Source organism: Gymnogyps californianus, chromosome 5, assembly GCF_018139145.2.
Source record: "Gymnogyps californianus isolate 813 chromosome 5, ASM1813914v2, whole genome shotgun sequence".
NCBI lineage: Eukaryota > Metazoa > Chordata > Aves > Accipitriformes > Cathartidae > Gymnogyps > Gymnogyps californianus.
This window is the reverse complement of record NC_059475.1, coordinates 35,964,347-35,983,463: the sequence shown is the minus strand read 5'-3', so window position 1 is coordinate 35,983,463 and position 19,117 is coordinate 35,964,347. Positions and strand designations below refer to the sequence as shown.

General features: G+C 35.2%; 1 protein-coding gene across 1 annotated transcript in view; it reads left to right on the top strand.

Annotated features, from left to right (window-relative positions):
• RYR3 (ryanodine receptor 3) overlaps positions 1–19,117 on the top strand; it is a 210,869-nt gene that overhangs the window by 18,485 nt on the left and 173,267 nt on the right. Inside the window, exons 4-10 of the mRNA XM_050897083.1 lie at positions 2,832–2,906; positions 3,914–3,992; positions 6,533–6,645; positions 7,096–7,195; positions 10,281–10,374; positions 15,596–15,670; positions 17,746–17,902. Coding sequence (XP_050753040.1) covers positions 2,832–2,906; positions 3,914–3,992; positions 6,533–6,645; positions 7,096–7,195; positions 10,281–10,374; positions 15,596–15,670; positions 17,746–17,902 — 693 coding nt within the window. The remainder of the gene's footprint in view (positions 1–2,831; positions 2,907–3,913; positions 3,993–6,532; positions 6,646–7,095; positions 7,196–10,280; positions 10,375–15,595; positions 15,671–17,745; positions 17,903–19,117) is intronic.

Sequence of the window (19,117 nt, the reverse complement as noted above, 5' to 3'; positions counted from 1 at the left end):
TGAGGCACTATCTTTAGCACCATGAAAGCAAGTTGATACAGTAATAAGTAATTTCTAAACTAGATTTCAGAAAAAGCTATTTTTGAGATGAATAATACAAAATGCTGTCTTTTAATAGTTGTTATATATGTAGAGAAAAATGACAGCATGAAATGTAGGAATGCACATCTTAAAATATTCATTTACATTCTGTTCTCAATACAAAGGCATTGCTAAGAATAGAATTTGGCCTCATATAATTAACATTAATCTTTTATTGGTTCCACCAGTCTATCATTCCATTGAATGGTTTGCTTTCCATATTAAATTTAGTTTGGAATAGAGTTCTGCTGTTAGTTTCAGATTTTTCTAGAGGAAGAACATAGCTTATGTGATATGGGGGTTTTGTTGTTTGGTTTTTGTTTTTTTTTTAATGAGCCTTAAAATTACAAGTGATTCACTTAAAAACTTTCAGTAAAAAATAGCATGAGGTGTCTTATTACTTGTTCTCAGTATGCGTGTATTTGTTACAAACTCAGTACATGTAATTTTTTTTCTGAAAACCTGTCTGTAATTACAGTTGATTTTGCTGTTAAGGTTTTCCTTGTTAATTAAAAAAACAGTTGTAATTTATAAAAGAAGTATTATATACACTGTTACATGATGTTTTTCTGGTTTTCTTCCCCAAGCAGTGATAAGTTCCTGCAGGAGATACTATTAAAACCATTTTTTATGGATGACATATTTTGGAGGAGCTCTTAGAATTTTTTATTTTTTGTTTCTGATCAGCCTTTTATAATGATATCTAAAAGTATGCTATGTTCTCTGAATGACCAACAATAACTCTCTTATATTTGTATCCAATTTTTTCCAATAATCTAATACATTTTCTATGTGGGTCCAAAAATCATTATCCAGGAGTTTGGGTTTTTTTAGTTTGCTACTGAGAAAATTTTGCTACTCAGTTTGCTACTGAGAAATTTTACATATTATATGGATCATATTGTGAAAGAGATTATACATAGCATCCATATAATTCTGAGAAATTTCTCAATAAAATCTACTACATAAAATTACATAAGACTGTCTACTATCTGTTAACAGCATTAAGTTCCACTGTAACCAGGTCCCAAATCCCTATTTGTTAATGTCTTTGCTACTAGCTAGAAAAATAGAAGTAGGATTTGTATTTTATTGCAATTGTAATAAAAGACCTCTACTGAATTGCTTTTAGATTTTTATTCCTTCTGTTTGGACAAATAACATGTCATTTTTATCCTTTGAATTAGTAGTAAGTATTCTATATGTTGAGCCACAGAATGTAGTAGTTTCCTCAGCTTGATGTCTTCTAAGTTGGGGTTCTGTAGAACACAAGTTGTACATAGATTGTAAACCTATTGACCTAATTGGTAATTTAACTAACGTATTGTTCATGGAGTGCAAAATCATTTGCCTATACATGTATAACCGTTATTTGAGTTCCTGGAACTATCTTTAATTATCTTGGTCCCTTCCACATGAATCCAAGGAAAAGAACTGACCTTAAAGGCAGTCCTTTCTAGCAATATGTAATGTATTAGAGACGATCCTTGTTCTAAAGTTATGTTTTGGAGAATCATCTTTCATATTTAATGATTACCTAAATATACCTGAAACAAGAAGACCATAAAGTAAATGCTCTTTTAAATGGAAAAAAAGCTCTGTGTGTGTGAGAACAGTTTCAAGCGATTATGTGAGAAGTTAGATATTCTTAAATCAGCAATTTCTAACTTGTTATCAGGATCCTGATGTTAGACCTTTTATTACTACTGAAGACTTACCAGGTGCAAATGTTATGATCTGGATTGAGAGAAAAAAAATGAAGTGTAATGTTGCCCACCATAGTATAATTATTATTAACATTAATCATGATATCCATAATTCTGCAAAATTTGGAGATCACTTTCCTAAAAAAGTGCTTCATACAATCTGAGATCGAGGATCTAAAGAAAAAAAAGAAGTATTAGTTTCAGTGGAAAGCACCACAATAAATCAAGAATTTAATTTCTTGGTCATATTATTTATTTAAGTTTGAATAGGCTTGTTATTTGTAAAAAACCAGGAAATAAGATGGTAGATGCAGAAAAAGGTTGAGAGAGCCAGACTTGCAAACCTATAAAACTTGTTGTCTGTTGTTCCATAGGTAACTTTCTTGTTAAAATTCTTCCCTTGGAATTTATTTTCTTCTGGTCACCAAAAGGAGCTCAAAAGATGTGTGTCAAATTCTCTAAAGGAAGCATATGGAAAATCCAGTTTTGCCTCTCCCTGATCTTGTCATAAATTTCCGTATTCAAAATTAATAACTGTGCTTGGTTGAAATTATGGGTGCAGTTGCTTTAATGAATCTGGTAAATGCTTAAGATAACATTAACCCTAGCAAGTAGATATCCTTAGTATGTGCTTAAACTATTCTGGGCAATAGGTGCGTTTTTCAGATTTCAGTTTGTGTATGTGTATATATACTTATTTTACTATTATTTTTTTAATGCCTCTGAGAAGTTCATAAGAAAGGTAAGTAGTATCTTATTTAATTTAAAATATTTTTTTGAAATGCTGTGGTTTTACTTCATTATAATAAAAATTAGGTCACAATAAGAGTCTTTGACCAAGAACAACATTTGTTCCCTTGGCAGATATTTGGCTATTGCTGTAACTACTTTATTATTATGATTTTTGCCCAGCATACACATTTCATAATTTGCTTGAATATTTGCACTTATTACTTGAACTGTAGTAGTTCTTCATGTTCTTACATAATTCTGATCACAGTCCACGCAGTGCAGTGGAGTTCTGACCTCTGTCATGTTCTGTAGGCAGCTCAAGGGGGTGGTCACAGAACCCTGCTGTATGGCCATGCTATACTACTTCGACATTCGTTCAGTGAAATGGTAAGTGAAAGAGCACTTGCACAGAATGAGTAATATGAAACTCAAATAAATATCTTTGTATCAAAATAAATATATAAATTTGGAAGAATGTTCTAAGTTCTCTTCTGCACTAGATAAAAAAACTTGAATAGCTTATTGTGTCTCAACACAGTGGAAGTGGCCCTTATATTTTAAATTCAAATTCTTCAATCCATTTCACTCAGAAATGTGGCTGAAAAGCTCCTTTAGCCATGGATTATTTCTGTGTCCTTAAGGAAACCATTTTAATGATAATTCCATTAGCAAGCTGCTGCTATCGCAAATGAATTTGTTGTGATACGTGTTATTTTTTCTCTCATATTTTATAAGATAAGGTGTTCCTTTTAACATCCCATAGTTCTCAGAGACTATGCCTACAAACATGCTCTCTTCCGGCTACCTTGTATAAATTTTGTTTCACTACATTGTACAACTGGAAAATTTTAACTGTTCTGGATCTTTGACTTATTAGGGCCTGTGCAAGTATACCTAATAGGAGGCTGAAGAAATGAGAAGTCAAGAAAACATCTTCCCTGCTTTTTTCTGTAGTAGAAAACTCTACATTAGTCTTTAAACTCTGTTACTTATGTTTATGAACTGTACAAACTGTAGTTGCCTTGATATACCAGAGTGGCAAGCATGATTACTGCAACATAATGTTAATATAACACGTTTGCTATGTTTTCATGAAGCAAACGTATTACAGTAAGGCTGTAATAGAACGTTTGCCTATGTCTATCTGCTGAACTATGTGAAACTTTGCAAGGTAGGAGCTAAATTGCACAGAGAAATGTGTGCTGAAGTGGAAAAGAATTTTGATGTTGTAAAGTCAGGAAGAGCTTGTATACAAATAACATCATGCTTAACTAATTTAAAAAAATTAAGCACAGGCTGATAGTAAGATGGAGTAATGTGAATGTATTAATTTGGCATGTGTGTTAATGGATACTGTTGGGGTTTTTTTTTTCAATAACTTCACTGTTTTGCAGTATTTGACATGTTTAACATCATCAAGATCCCAGACAGATAAACTTGCATTTGATGTAGGACTACGAGAAAATGCAGCAGGTATGGCAAGTTATTTTTGAAGGAAAACGTGTCACGCATTTCTGTTTTTAGAAGAGGCATTGAGATTAACGGCACTGTAAGCTTATGAATGTCACGTTTATGTGTTCATTAGAAATTAGATGACTGAAAGTAAGTGATGACTGTCAATACTGATGACTTTCAGTAAATTAACTGACTTTGTGTAAGAATGTGAGAGTGCCTTGCAATTAAACTGAATTCCCACAACTGCAATAACACTGGCGATAATGGTCGAATTAAAAAATTTCCGTTGAATAAAATAATTCTGATGCATTTGTTTTCTGTTTGTATGGTTTGGCACTTTCAGTAGAATTAGAGTGCAGAAAAGCCATGTATTGGTGCATTCACAATATGCATTGTAACCATGCAACAAAAGAAGTATGCAACTTGTAATGCAGGAAAACAGAAAAAATGTAATGAGCACATTGCTAAAAGAGCTGAAGAAAAATAAAAGCAGAAAATGGAGCAAAATAATAATGGGACAGAGTGGAAGAGATAAGACACAAACAAGAAATGACGGGAAAGCTTTAAAATCTAATTAATAGATTTCTGGGAGTACTGCCAGTAACAGTGCTGCTGACAGAAATATAGTAAAAAAAAATTGTGCTTCCATGAAATCACATATAAATTATGAGATGCTGCTGGGAGCTATGTTAAATGAATTTAAAAGCAACTCAGCCACAAAGAGCCACAAATAGGTTTACGTGCTGCTGTATACGTAGTGTTAATGGTTACTGAAAGCGATGAGTACTCATCAGAAAGTAACAGGTGACCCTGTAGTACCCAGGCCCAGACATATACCTTGAAGGGAAAATCTAAGTGCCTGTATACACACCTCATTAATGGGAAGCCTCAAATAAAGAAATGCCAGTTGTATTAATACAAACCTGTGCTTTCTATTGTTTTTTCATTATTTTGAAAATAAATTAAAATCAAAATAGACTAATTGATGATGGAGAGGCACTGCCAGTGTAGGTGTTAAAATGTTTGTGGACCATGATCTTTGAAAATTCCTTTTCAAATGACTGATTATCTACATGACCTTCTGTTTTGAATGAGTGAAGTTTGTCTTTCAGTTGTTTGTAGCCATACAGAAGAAGGTCTCAGACAGATATTAGCAGCCTGTTACTTGATTATATCTTTGGTTGCTGCCTTAGATGCAGACCATTTTCTTTAGGCATGTTGATAAAAGGAATGTATGTGTTCTACCTCTCTGAAAACGGTTTCAGTGAAATCTGTCTTTATAAATTTATAGGTTTTTTCAGAATTATGGTGCATGTGTCTGCTTGTGCCCATGAGGTTTTGTAATGAGTATCTGTAGTTGTCTCATATTGGTATTTTTTTAACTGTACATATACAAAAAGACCCTTGTACACATAGGTAAGATGTAAAAAGCAACACATAAAAGGAATGCTTAGTTGTGTTTCTGCACAGAGGATTTTGATAACTACTGCGTGCTTGTAAACCTCATAAACTGAACACCATAATATCACTTCCCCTTGCCCTACTCCCCAACCCATGAAATTGTCCTAATGAATCAATTTCAGCTTCAGGAAGTATTCTTCACCTAGCAGGTATTGAGTGAAAAGCCACTGGATATTTAAAATTATTCTCTTTTAAAGATTTAGCACTTTACCGTTTTACTTTTAGGGATGTAACATTTATTGTCTTCTTTATAATTAGTTTAATAACCTTCAAATTTTAAGGAGGTTTTACATGAAATTTCTTAGTTGATCAAAAGATTTTTGTGCTTTGTCTTATGCTACCAATTTTGCCTTTAATTTTCTCCCACTTTGCATTGTGAGAAAGCTGTATTCAACTCGTTTTCTTCAGGGTCTTAACTAAACCCTGAAGAGTGTGAAATTGTGGAATGATTTAGGTAATCTTCCAGGAATCTGGGGGGGATGTGTGTGTGCGCAAAGTGATCTGGAATCTTATGTTTAATGTGTAGGAAATGTTCTATGGTTGCCACCCTTAGGCTTGGCTATCCTGTAGTCCTATGATCTGTAGTGCTAATGGAACTGCTCCCAGAACTGATATTTGTAGTGTAGCAGTATTATAAAGTTATGGAGTATTTGTTTCAAAATTCTGTGTTCTACAAAGTAAATGTAGCTTAGAGTGGAAATGATACAGAAGACTGTGAATTAAATATGAGCATTAAGCAAAAGAAGACACAAAAGGTGATTATTAAGACTGAGGTAGCTGTCAGCAATTTACTGGCAGTGAGAGCCTTGAAGGGAGGGCAGTTCTGAGCAGTGTTTTCTAAGTGGTTAGTTGCTTTAGAAAAACATGAAAAGAGAAATATCAGCTTCAGTGATGACAAAGGTTGGTTGACAAAAAGTTTCAAGGAAAAAGAAAAAAATTCAAATGGATTGAAAAGAGAAATGAGGTGGTTTTATAAGGTGAATGTGTTGTAAGACACAATTCTTTATTATGTTATTTCAATGTTGTATAAAGATATCCTTAAATTTCTTTGAAGTTGTCTGTTTTGTATACTCTTGATAAATATCTCTGTCCTTCAGGTGAAGCATGCTGGTGGACAATACATCCTGCTTCTAAACAAAGGTCAGAAGGAGAAAAAGTTCGAATAGGTGATGATCTTATCCTGGTCAGTGTGTCCTCTGAAAGATACCTGGTAGGTTTGTTTGTTTAGCAAGTGGACACATGGTGTGAAAAATACAAAGTGCTGTGAGGAGTTGGGGAAAATGGTTGGGATTCTTATGAATGAAATTTTTTCTAATCTAGGAAATAATGCCTGGTTGTAATGAACTTTTTTTTTCTCAGTGAGTGGTTTTCCTTCCCTAGAACAAGACTGTTTCCATGCCTTTATCCCAAGATGTACTTCAGCATTCTCCATCTTGGGAAGTTTTTATTTCTGTAACTGTGAAAGATTTCTAAGCTGCAGCTGGAGTCTGCTGATTAGATTTAGAAAAGAGTTCATTTTAAAAGCAAACGACTACTAATTTTTAAAGAATATTTGTATATTTACTTTATTATGTATTTCTATTTTGTTGAGAAATTAATATACTAAATATTTTTAAGTGCATGAATTTCACTGTTTCCTGTTACTGTCGTCTTATTTCAGCATCTCTCCATGTCAAATGGAAGTATTCAAGTGGATGCCTCCTTTATGCAGACGCTATGGAATGTACATCCTACATGCTCAGGAAGCAATATTACTGAAGGTATGTCATTTTATTTATTTAGAAACGTGCGTACTTTAGATGACTTTGTGTTCCTTTTCATGAAGAGTGAAAATGAAAAAAAAAAAACCACCCTCAAAACATAATACCAAAGCGCTTGATGAAAATAAAGAAAATAAACATAGGAGAGAAGAATAGCGGAAGGGAAAACGGGTAAATGCAGATACATCAGCCGGATTAACTGAAGAAAAGCTAAATAAGTACTGTAACTTTAGAATAGCAAAGCATAAAAAGCTGCATGAGAAATGAAGAATGAGAGAGCAACAGGTGAGTTTATTGTCTTCAGTTTAATTTTGGGGAGTAGGAGCTGCAGAATAACTAAAGCCAGTTAACTTAGATTTTCTATAGGATTTTCAATCACCCTGTAACGGAGATAACACAAGAGAGATAAAGGTACATGCAAAATGGAAAGCAGGTTCCTCATAGTTCCTATTTCAGTCTCTTAGTTGTGTTTTTTAAGGATATTTGCTCAATATCCTTTCTGGATCTCACAGCCATGCTTCCTTATTGTCTCTCTGTAATAGTCAATGAAAATGAGCTCTCTAAACGCATCCTCTTAATCAGCCTTAAATCCCACACCACAGGGTCAGGATTTCTTTCTAGGTACTTGACCGCACTTTGCAACCATGTTTGAGAAGCATCACCTTATTCTGTTTGAGAAATGTCTTGTTCTGTCATGAAAGGCTCGACCACTCAATATTGCTCCTTATTTCAATGCCATACTCTGTCATTAACACTGTCGTAACAAACATTGTACTTTACGTCTGTTGTTTTCTGTTCGAAGTATCAACCCACCACATTCATGAATGGTAATTGTCTTTAATTCAGGATCATTTTGTATCACTTGGCCCTAAAAGTAATCACTTATGATATAATAATATACAGGATCACAGGAAAAAATGGAGCTATAAGGGACCTGAAAGAGACATTGCCTTTCGCTGGGATCAGCTATACTAAGTCTTGATAGAAGTAGACTACCCTGGTGCTAAAGACTAACAGTCACTAGGTCACTTATCTGATCTATGGTTGGGTCCTTCTAACCCCAGGTGGTTTAAATCAGCATCCCACAGTGTTTCTGTGCACTGGCCCATAAGAAAGTTGTCTCAGAGTGTTTGTAGGCTTTCATTTTAAGAGCATATGGGATATGGATTTTCCTTGTAAAACTTTCTAATTGTTGTCTGTTGCAAGAGGTATATTATGCTGGAGCCGTGTATTTATAAATGGCTGTCTGGTCCCCTGCCATCATGGGTCATAAATAGAATAGAGGTTAACTCCGGAAAGTCCCCGTGTTCTCAGGTTTCACAGGTAAAACAAAACCAAGCAAACAGAAAAGCCATCCTGTAGTAAAATTAAAAACTTGTAACAGATGACAAACATAATGAGCTACACAGAGAGATCATGGAAGATCAGTGGTATATTTTAGATTTCTGTAACAGCAGGGATTTGGCAGCTAAATTTCCGAAGTGCTTACAGAATCACAGTGTGGTTGAGGTTGGAAGGGACCTGGTGCAATCCCCTGCTCAAGCAGGGCCACCTAGAACAGGTTGCCCAGGACTATGTTTAGACAGCTTTTGAATATCTCCAAGGAGGGAGACTCCACAACCTCTCTGGGCAACCTGTACCCGTGCTTGGTCACCCTCACAGTAAAAAAGTGTTTCCTGATGCTCAGACGGACCCTCCTGTGTTTTAGTGTGTGCCCCTCGTCTCTGGTCCTGTCACTGGGCAACACTGAAGAGACCCTAACTCTGTCCTCTTTACATTCATGAGACCTCCCCAGAGCCTTCTCTTCTCTAGGTCAAACAGTCCCAGTTCTCTCAGCCTTTTCTCACGTGTGAGATGCACCAGTCTCTTAATGATCTTAGTGGCCCTTTGCTGTACTTGGAACCCTTGTACTGTGTAGCTCAGAATTGGATACATAAGCTAAAATTGCATAATCACAAAAAAAAAAAAAAAAAGAAGAAGATAGGGTGAGGTAAGCAGAGAAGTAGGTTTTCTGTGTGTCAGTTTTTTCCCAACTACTTAGGCTTAGGTTTAGCTGTATATACACTTCTCAGAATAGTTTACAGGAGGGATGATCATATGTCAAAAGACTTAGCAGCCTAGCTCAAGTTGAATGGACAGACTGAGAAAGTGGGATTTCCTGCATCTAAAATTGGACTGGAAGTCAGACAATATACTTATTGTGATGTTTGAAGTACTTTTCATGGAACATAAATATCAGGAAAGTATAATTTTTTCATATTCTTTCTTTGCTTTGACCTTTGTATTAATTGGTAACAGCATAATTACCAGTTACTGTTTTCCTAGTTTATGAGTTTATATTGAATCAGCTGCACAGTATGAAAGTTTCCTTCTACCCTTCCTCCTTTATGTGTGTTTGTTCTTTTAAAAGGCATTAATTTCACTTACAAGGTCAGAACAGTTTGGACTGAGGGTCTGATGAATCATTCTCCTCCTACACCATTTTTTTCTGTTCTTTTTTTCTGTGAGGCAAAGTGCCTGGTTTTGACCTGTAGTCTTTGTGTTAAATGAGTTGGAAAGTTAGCTTCCATTAAACTTAATCTTCACAACTGCTAAGTGTTTTTCTGTCCTCTGTCTCATACTGCTGCTGTGCAGTTTTGATTTTGACACAAATTATAAATGTCAGAACAAACTGATGAACTCACCGAATTATTTTGTATTGAGAAAATTTAAATTGTATTAAGGGGGAGCAAACTGTGGTATTATATATTTGATTTGGCTTTTACCTGAAGCCTTCAATTTTCAAAACTGTACTTATTGCAGAAGTTTTTGTTTTCCTTTTCTGTCCCAGAATCCTAATTTGATTTTTAAATGTTAAGAGATTGCTTTCTTTTTGTCTTCATTTGCAGAAGAAATATTTTTAACGGATAAAGATACTAAAAAATAATATGTTATACTAAATTTATTCTTCTTGTTTAATTTCAGTTGAGAGAAAATTTGGAAAACAGATTTCACCTAGGCCTTTTGAATTTTTTATATTTTTTTGAGGGTGTTATTTTCATATTGTCAATGTTTAAGCTAATAAGTAAATGTGCTGCTTCTACAGGATATCTTCTCGGTGGGCATGTAGTACGTTTTTTCCATGGCCATGATGAGTGTTTGACAATTCCATCTACAGATCAGAATGATTCACAGCACAAGTAAGTGGTGGTGCATTTTTATACATTTCCTTCTCTCAAAAAAGAAATAGATTGTTGATTGTCAGCTGAATTTGAGGTTAGATAGGTTAAACACTTACAGCAATCTTTAATTAGGCAGTGACATTGTTACAAGAAGTTGAGACCTACTAAGCAGAAAATCAGTCATGAGTTCTTTTATTGCTGCAATTCAAGTAGTTGATTTCCACTGAGATTTCAGCCTGTTGTTTGTCTTTAATGTGTACTACTATAAGCAGGGGTAAGCAAGCATTAGCAGAGAAAATGGTAATTTAAAAAATAAAAAGCCCTAAAAAAATCTCTGAAAGTTCGGCCTCTATAATGACTTTCCGAGTTTATATATTTTGCACCTTTTTGCAAGTTCTTGCTCTCAAATTTGATTAATACATTAAGATAATCATATTAACTAGACAAAATAACTTTTGTATTAAACTTAAATCACAGTTGTTATATATTATGTTGATTTATTATTTGAATTTAACTTTGCATTTTGCTGATAATCAAAAGCACAGCAAGCTAATCATTTTGATACACAAAACCCCCAGCATTAAAAATCATATTCAGCAAATAAGACCTCTGTACCCGTTGTGGCAAATAGGTTATGCTTTAGGTAATATGATGCCACAAGTAACATTCAGTTATGTCAAGTAAACTTTTCAGCCCTAAATTTTCCACTTTTACATTTCTGTGGAGTAAAAATGTCTCCAAAGCCAAAAGAAAACCCAAACTGAATGTCAGAAAACTTTACTTAGTGAATTTTTTTATTGCTGTTCTCTTCAAATGTGTATAGAAAAAAAAGATACAAAATCTGCACTGAGTGTGAAAATGTGCACACCTAGTATAAAAATACTAGCAAAAGTATTAGGATCTGTATACCTTGTGTGGAACAGATGTCATATTCAGACTAATTTTGTAAACAACCAGTCTTAATAAGGTTAGAATAGGTGTTGAACCTTTTCAGTATTTTCAGAAATGCTGTACTTTGCTATTGCTGTTATTTATCCAGAAGTCAGATATAGTTAAAGCCAAAAATAATTGTGGAGTCCTATTGCCCTGTATGTTCTTCTTAATATATGTTTGGTGTGTGTTGTTACTGCCTTAAGCACTGCTTCCATTTTTTTACAACTGTGTAAATAAAAAGGTAAAATTAAAAAATGTTTATTTTTCTGAATGAAATCTATGTATTTATATTCCTAAAATAAGAGAATGATGTGAACACTATATTGAAAATTTTCAAATGTGTGATAGTGATACAATGTGCTAGGATTGATGTAATAGACTTAAGGCCAAGTTTGTACTGTGTCATTGTTGTAGGAGTCACATTTACATTAAACAAAACAAAATGGATAAATAAAAAAAACCAAATAGCAATAGGAACAGGAGAAAGAGCTTTAGAAAATGGTTGTGTTTATTTCAATCTTTTTGTTTAGTCAGTTCTATGCATTCCATTAGGACTATTAAATAAGCTAAGTTAGACAAGAGTGATAATTTCTCATTTCATAGAACAGACATTTAATTTTCTGAAGGTTTCTGTAGAGAATGCTCCTTAATAGTTCACACAGTGACTATTCTCTGCCAAGAATCTTAAGGTCTTTATTACCGGCCAGGTGCAAACACAGGAGATGGACTTACTGAACATCAAAAAGGCAGGCTTGGCAAAAACTCAGAATAAGATGGAGGGAGGGAGGGAGGGATGGAATCAAGGAGAAGATGAAGAAAATGTTATGTGGATGCTGTTGTGAAAAAGCAGCAATTCTCTTTTACTTGCGATTTTGTTACTGTAAGGGCAGGTCACTAATGCTAGTACAGTGTTGCATATAGAAAAAGCTGGAAAAGGGTTAGAGAATTTCAGAAGTATAGGAATTTAAGAAGTATAAAAGGTGAACAGAGAGATATCTATGGTATTCCTTCAGTGAAGGAACGGTTGAGTTGGGCCAAGGAGAAATGAAGGAGGTCGAAGAGAATGGAAATTTATTAGTTTTGAGCTTAGCTAGGAAGAGGTCATTAGAGTCTGCCAAAAGTAACATCAGTAAGGTGAATGGGACCAAAGAGAATCTAGGATGAAAATGGAAAGGAAAAACTCCAGACAGTTATTGTGTATTCAGTGTATTCATAGAATCGTAGAACAGTCCAGGTTGGAAGGGACTTCGAAAGATCATATTCATAGAGTCTGGAAAAGAAGATGAATTGATTGCCAGGTTTTTTGTTGTCATTTTGTATTTTGATTCTAGAGTATCAAAAACATTATTATGGTAGACAAGAGGTGTAGGAAATACTACCTTTACTATGAGGAATATATATTCTTACTCTTATGGAGCTCTATCATTTCAAAATTTTTGAAATCGCATATGTGTTCTTAAATGTGACTCCTATATAGTGTACAGGTGTAGATCTACAAGTCCATCATCTTACAAAGATACTGGATGCAAGTGGTTTGTCATACTCCAGTATACTTCGTGTTAATATATAGATTCTTCCTAGAATGTATTGGTTTTGATCAAGAAGCAGAATAACAGATTAATTAAAAGCTTAAGTGTTCTCAATAGAAGAAAAGTTGTAGAAACAGTTGCTTAGATAAGAAAACCACAACTTTCATTTCACAAGTTGAGTTCCAGGTCCCATAGTTGCATGAGAACAATGCTAAACAGATATATATTTTTTTTCCTCTGAACTGTTGAAAAAGGAAAAGAATTTGACACTCTGAAAAGCCACTTAAAATTCTGTATTTCAAAATGCTACTTTAATTCAGAACAGACTGTATAACAGCTAGGTTGTGACATTTTTATGTATGCATGTGCAGCATTCAGTCAAGTTTGCCAGAGCAGGAAGGCAGATTTTAAATTCCCTTGATGCACATTTTTTCAGATACTTAAGTACAGTAGAAGGTCCAGCTCCTGTGCATGCTGGGTAGATTAGTCCTGTTCACAGGAATACATGCAAGAGAGTGTTTCAGTAATCGTTCATGTCTTGTTGTCTAAGCACCAGAATTTGTATAACCTTTCTCATCTATAAAGGATATAGGAAATACAATGGATAATAGGAAAGGTCTTGATCTGAAACTCAGGATACATAAAACCCTTTTTTTTTTTTTTTAATAATAAAAGCCTTTGTCTGCTGTACTACTAGATTTGTTTGTTTGTTTGTTTTTGTGAGGTGTAAACAAAATCCTTTCCTAAGAACCAAATTACAGTTTGAACTTTTTTTTTTGGTACCTTAATCACATTATGATACAGTCATTTTTCATTCTGCATTATTCTTTGTTTTTCAGTTTGACTGTCTTTATAGTTTGGGATAGTTCCAGTTATTTTAATTAAACAAGGAACAGTGGAACTGTTTTCTTCATCTTTCTTCACCCCTTCTTTCATTTGGGAAAGGGAAGAACAGGTTATATGAATTACCGTTCTTACCTCTGACAAAGCTACAACAAAACTTATCATTAGAAGTTGATGAAAATGTTTAGGAATAAGCATGAATCAAATAATCTTGCTGAAAGGTTCAACCAACCTCTCCTTCAGGTATCAATAAATAAATATATGAGCAGAAAGAACCACTGCCAGAAAAGTTTAGAAATACAAAAAAGGCTGTCTGTATATATTGCTCTAAGAAAAATTAAAGAACCCAACAAACTTTTGGAAGTTTGCTGCGCTTTTGAAAAGAAGCTAGTGAACCAGTTTGGTTTGCACCTAGAATAATTTTGCTTGTATGTCTGAACCTTTCTCTCTTGCTCAAATTATGAACGAATATACTGCAGTATATTACAGTTATTAAAAATATGATTTTCTTATTGTTGGCTGCCTGGAGGGCTCAGTTTCTGACCACACTCACAGTTTACACATAGAGGTTGTCATGTCATTCTTTCAAAGGAAGAAGGTAGGTATAGCAAAAAATAATTGTGTCATCCTCTAGTACTATTTTGCTGTGTGAAGAGATTTCTGTTCAGTTAAAGTGTCCACTGAGCGTTTGCTACCAGTAACAGAGAATTTCAATTTATTTTATAATGATGGTGCAATAAACCCTTGCATAGTACAGTATGGAGGACAGCTTGGGAGTCACATTGTGAAAGCAAGGCCTTCACTCTAATACAGTTTCCCAATAGCAGTAATGTTGCAGATAGTAGCCTAAAAATGTGTAAAAGAAATTAAATCTACTTAGTTAAGAGATTCTTAAAATAGTTTAAAATAGGTAAGGTGCACATCAAACTTCCCAAATTATTACTACAACTAAATAAAGTATTTGATTAGAAGTTTATTATTTCCTAAATTTTTACTGTTGCAGAATGTAACAAATACAATTAGTATTAAAAAATTATTGTTAAAATTTATTATTTAAAGAAGAGGTTCTATGTATCCTGAATTTCAGATCAAGACCTTTCCTATTATCCATTGTATTTCCTATATCCATTATAGACGAGAAAGGTTATACAAATTCTGGTGCTTAGACAACAAGACATGAATGATTACTGAAAGATGAAACACTCTCTTGCATGTATTCCTGTGAACAGGACTAATCCACCATAGTTTGTATTTGTTTGTATTTGATTATTGAGTAGAATGTTAGTTTCAGCACTAAAACATGTCACTAATCCCCAGTCAGTAATTCAAGAAACTAGAGTATATTAAAGGCTGAATCCCTTCGCTTCCCATTTTTTATTTCTCTGAGTTTCCTAAAACTAATATATAATTTTATCTGCATTATCTGTTTTGTAAGGATTATAATACAAAATTTTTGTTTTATCACCACCATTTTTGTCTTTTAATAAGAATGTTAGAAGTAATTCTAGGAATGGAGTCTCTGATATTCTATTCATGCACATAATCATTAATGTATGCAAATGTGTATACTTATTTTAATATTGTGTTTATATGTATTTAAGAGCAGTAGTAATTTAGATTAATCTCTTAGGAACTGTATGAATTACGTATTTTTATGACTGATTAAGTAACAGCAACAGTTTCTCAGCCACTTTGAAGGCAAAGTATTTTATCAACTCCTGAGAGAGAACAGCTTAATGGAAATAGCCTAATTTACCTGGGACATTCGGATTGTGTATCATGCTCTCACTGATGAGTAGGAATCTTCTGTCCGTTCAACTCGATCTGTTTAGCTGAGGAGAAGTGAGTCCAATACAGTTTACAGAGGAGTAAGTTATAAATACTGTGTAGCACAAATAAACACAAGAGGATGATCTTCTGAATCTTTTCTGTAGGAAAGTACTTTATGAAACTGGAGGAGCTGGCGTTCGAGCAAGGTCTTTGTGGAGAGTAGAACCCCTTCGAATAAGGTACTGATATTTTTTGAACTTTTTTGTTAGCAACTCTTGTTATGTTAACAGCAATTCGATTATTACAGACCCTTAAGGCAGAACATGAGTAATATATTTGTCCTGCTATATGATTGTATTGGGTTTGCATGGCAAGGTTTTGGTAGCGGGGGGGGGGCTACAGGGGTGGCTTCTGTGAGAAGCTGCTAGAAGCTTCCCCTGTGTCCAATAAAGCCAGTGCCAGCTGGCTGCAAGACGGACCCACCGCTGGTCAAGGCCGAGCCCATCAGCAGCAGTGGTAGCACCTCTGTGATAACATACTTAAGAAGGGGAAAAAAACTGCTGTGGAACAGCAGCCAGAGAGAGGAGTGAGAATATATGAGATAAACAACTCTGCAGACACCAAGATCAATGAAGAAGGAGGAGGAGGAGGTGCTCCAGGCGCCGGAGCAGAGATTCCCCTGCAGCCCGTGGTGAAGACCCTGGTGAGGCAGGCTGTGCCCCTGCAGCCCATGGAGGTCCACGGTGGAGCAGATATCCACCTGCAGCCCATGGAGGACCCCACGCTGGAGCAGGTGGAGGCCCGAAAGAGGCTGTGACCCTGTGGGAAGCCTGTGCTGGAGCAGGCTCCTGGCAGGACCTGTGGACCCGTGGAGAGAGGAGCCCACGCTGGAGCAGGTTTGCTGGCAGGACTTGTGACCCCGCGGGGGACCCACGCTGGAGCAGCCTGTTCCTGAAGGACTGCACCCCATAGAAGGGATCCATGCTGGAGCAGTTTGTGAAGAACTGCAGCCCGTGGGAAGGACTCACACTGGAGAAGTTTGTGAAGGACTGTCTCCCGTGGGAGGGACCCCACGCTGGAGCAGGGGAAGAGTGTGAGGAGTCCTCCCCTTGAGGAGGAAGGAGGGGCAGAGACGTGTGATGAACTGACTGCAACTCCCATTCCCCGTCCCTCTGTGCCACTGGGGGAGAGGAGGCAGAGAAATTGGGAGTAAAGTTGAGCCCAGGAAGAGGGGAGGGGTGGGGGAAGGTGTTTTTTAAGATTTGGTTTTATTTCTCATTATCCTACTCTGATTTGACTAGTAATAAATTAAATTAATTTTTTTCCCCAAGTTGAGTCTGTTTTGCCCGTGACGGTAATTGCTGAGTGATCTCCCTGTCCTTATCTCGACCCATGAGCCTTTCATTATATTTTCTCTCCCCTGTCAAGCTGAGGAGGGGAGTGACAGAGCAGCTTTGGTGGGCACCTGGCATCCAGCCAGAGTCAACCCACCACAATGATATATGTTAGTATGTTCATTGTCAATAATAAAAAGTAATCTACCATGATATAATTGTACAGGGAATGTCAGTATTTTAAGACTTTTTTTTTTTTTTTTTGTCTGTGTCCTGTATCAAAAGCAGTGTTGCCTATGAGGTACGTCTGCTTGAGACATTGCTTCTGTCCAAAAGTAAAATGCTTTCCTAGTTTTAACTTGGAATTTTAGGAGCATGGGTGGAAATCAGAACAGTAATATCCCTCATGGGTGTCTTTTTTTCTTTAGACTTTATCTCCCTTCTAGGTAATTAGTTATCTGTTAACATGTTGCAATTGAAATTTCAATATATACCATAAGGGTATACATGTTTTAACTTTGATGGCCTTCTGAACTGTATGTTTGTTTTACTCTTCATGTGTTTGTGATTGCAGATTAAATACCCTCATAAATAACAGAGATGTAGGATGGTTCTTTGGAATGTGGAGTCCTCACTTAGGTTAATTCATTTGTTTAGGCAGTCAACTGAAATACAGTAGTTAATTTACACTTTAGTATTTTTCAGAAACATGCAGAATGTTTTTATGGACACCATATGTAACACCCTAATAAAACAGAGAGAGGGTATAGAAACAAGAAAATTAAAGGTATACTCCTTTCCAAGGTGCCCTTTGCAAATGTATTAACAGTTTTGCATTTGTTTTAATGCAAACATTGAAATCAAAAGCAAAAAGGAATATATATAGCACATTCTATTTTCTGAATGTCCTTTAAAGCCCAAAATAGAAATACTATTTTTGCTTACTTCATAAATTATTTTTTGATGTCTCATATGTTTAGCTGGAGTGGAAGTAACATCAGGTGGGGACAGCCTTTCCGTCTTCGACATATTACAACAGGAAAGTACTTGGCTCTGAATGAAGATGAAGGACTTGCAATGTTAGACAGAGAAAAGTCGGACACAACATCTACTGCCTTTTGTTTTAGAGCATCAAAGGTAAATATCATGAATGCAAATTTGTCTTAAATGTGGAGCACTCACATACTAGGTCTCAGTTGGTTCAATGACTTTATAAATTATTTTATAAATTGACAGGGGTTATGCATTTAAATACAAAGATAAACAACCTGAGTCGAGAGTAATAAAGGTTTCCTTGAGGAAAAATAGGGATGATGAATAAATTTTAGAGTAAACTGAACTGTTAACAGGTGAAAAAAAACAGATTAAAAACTAATACAATGCAAGATATAGTGGTTTAATATGAACGCTTTAATCATTATAGAATCGTTTTAGTTGGACAGAATCTCATTAGAATGTTATTCATTCCAGCTCTATCTGTCATAATTGAATTCAATTGAATTCAGTTCAGTTGGGCAAAATTTTGCCTTTGCTATTCTTTGTGCAGTGTGTTGATAGGTGAATTGCAAGGAAAATGTAGTCAGTGATTTCTAAACCATATGTTTTCAAACTGTGTTCTTTAGTGAGCTGCTAATTGCATGTTACTAGCTTTTTCATCATTTCCAGCTGAGAAAAACAGTACAAGTGAGAGAGAATGAAGAATGATTATGGAGGTAGGCGAAATTAATAACTTTTTTCCAGAAAGTGAAAGGTTTTAACACCAAAGATGATGAAAAGTTTTTACGTACTTTCATGATATTACTTATAAATAGTTGCCATAGCTGCTACAATAGAGGTTTTTTTAAGTATGAGAAGTTAAATGTTCCATGTAATTCTGAATGCTGTATGGTCCCTGAAGGGCAGTGAAAAAGAATCTTGAAAGTTAGATATATCCTAGATAAAATCTAGCATTAAGGGTCTTTACAGATGCTAGACTTTTGTTAGTGTAATAAAGCAAATACTTTTAGCATGTTTAAAATAACAATGTTTATTTTATCAGTGTGACTGCATATGGTATGCTGAGGATTTTTATTTTAACCGATCAAAATAATTGAAAAACTATCAGGAAATTTCCTTGGATTGCTAGACGCTCACCAAACAGTTTTTGGTTCTTTCTTCAGTGTAAAGGCTATGCAGTGTAGATCGTATGTATGATGTTGTGCAGGGGCATGTATTTCAGCTGTAATTTTTTACCATTTTTGACAAATCATGGCACCCTGGTAAGGATGGTGAGTATGCCAGGAATGCTACAGTTACTGGTTTAACATTGTGTTCAAATTCCTATAATGTCTTCACTGCCTAATTGGACACCGT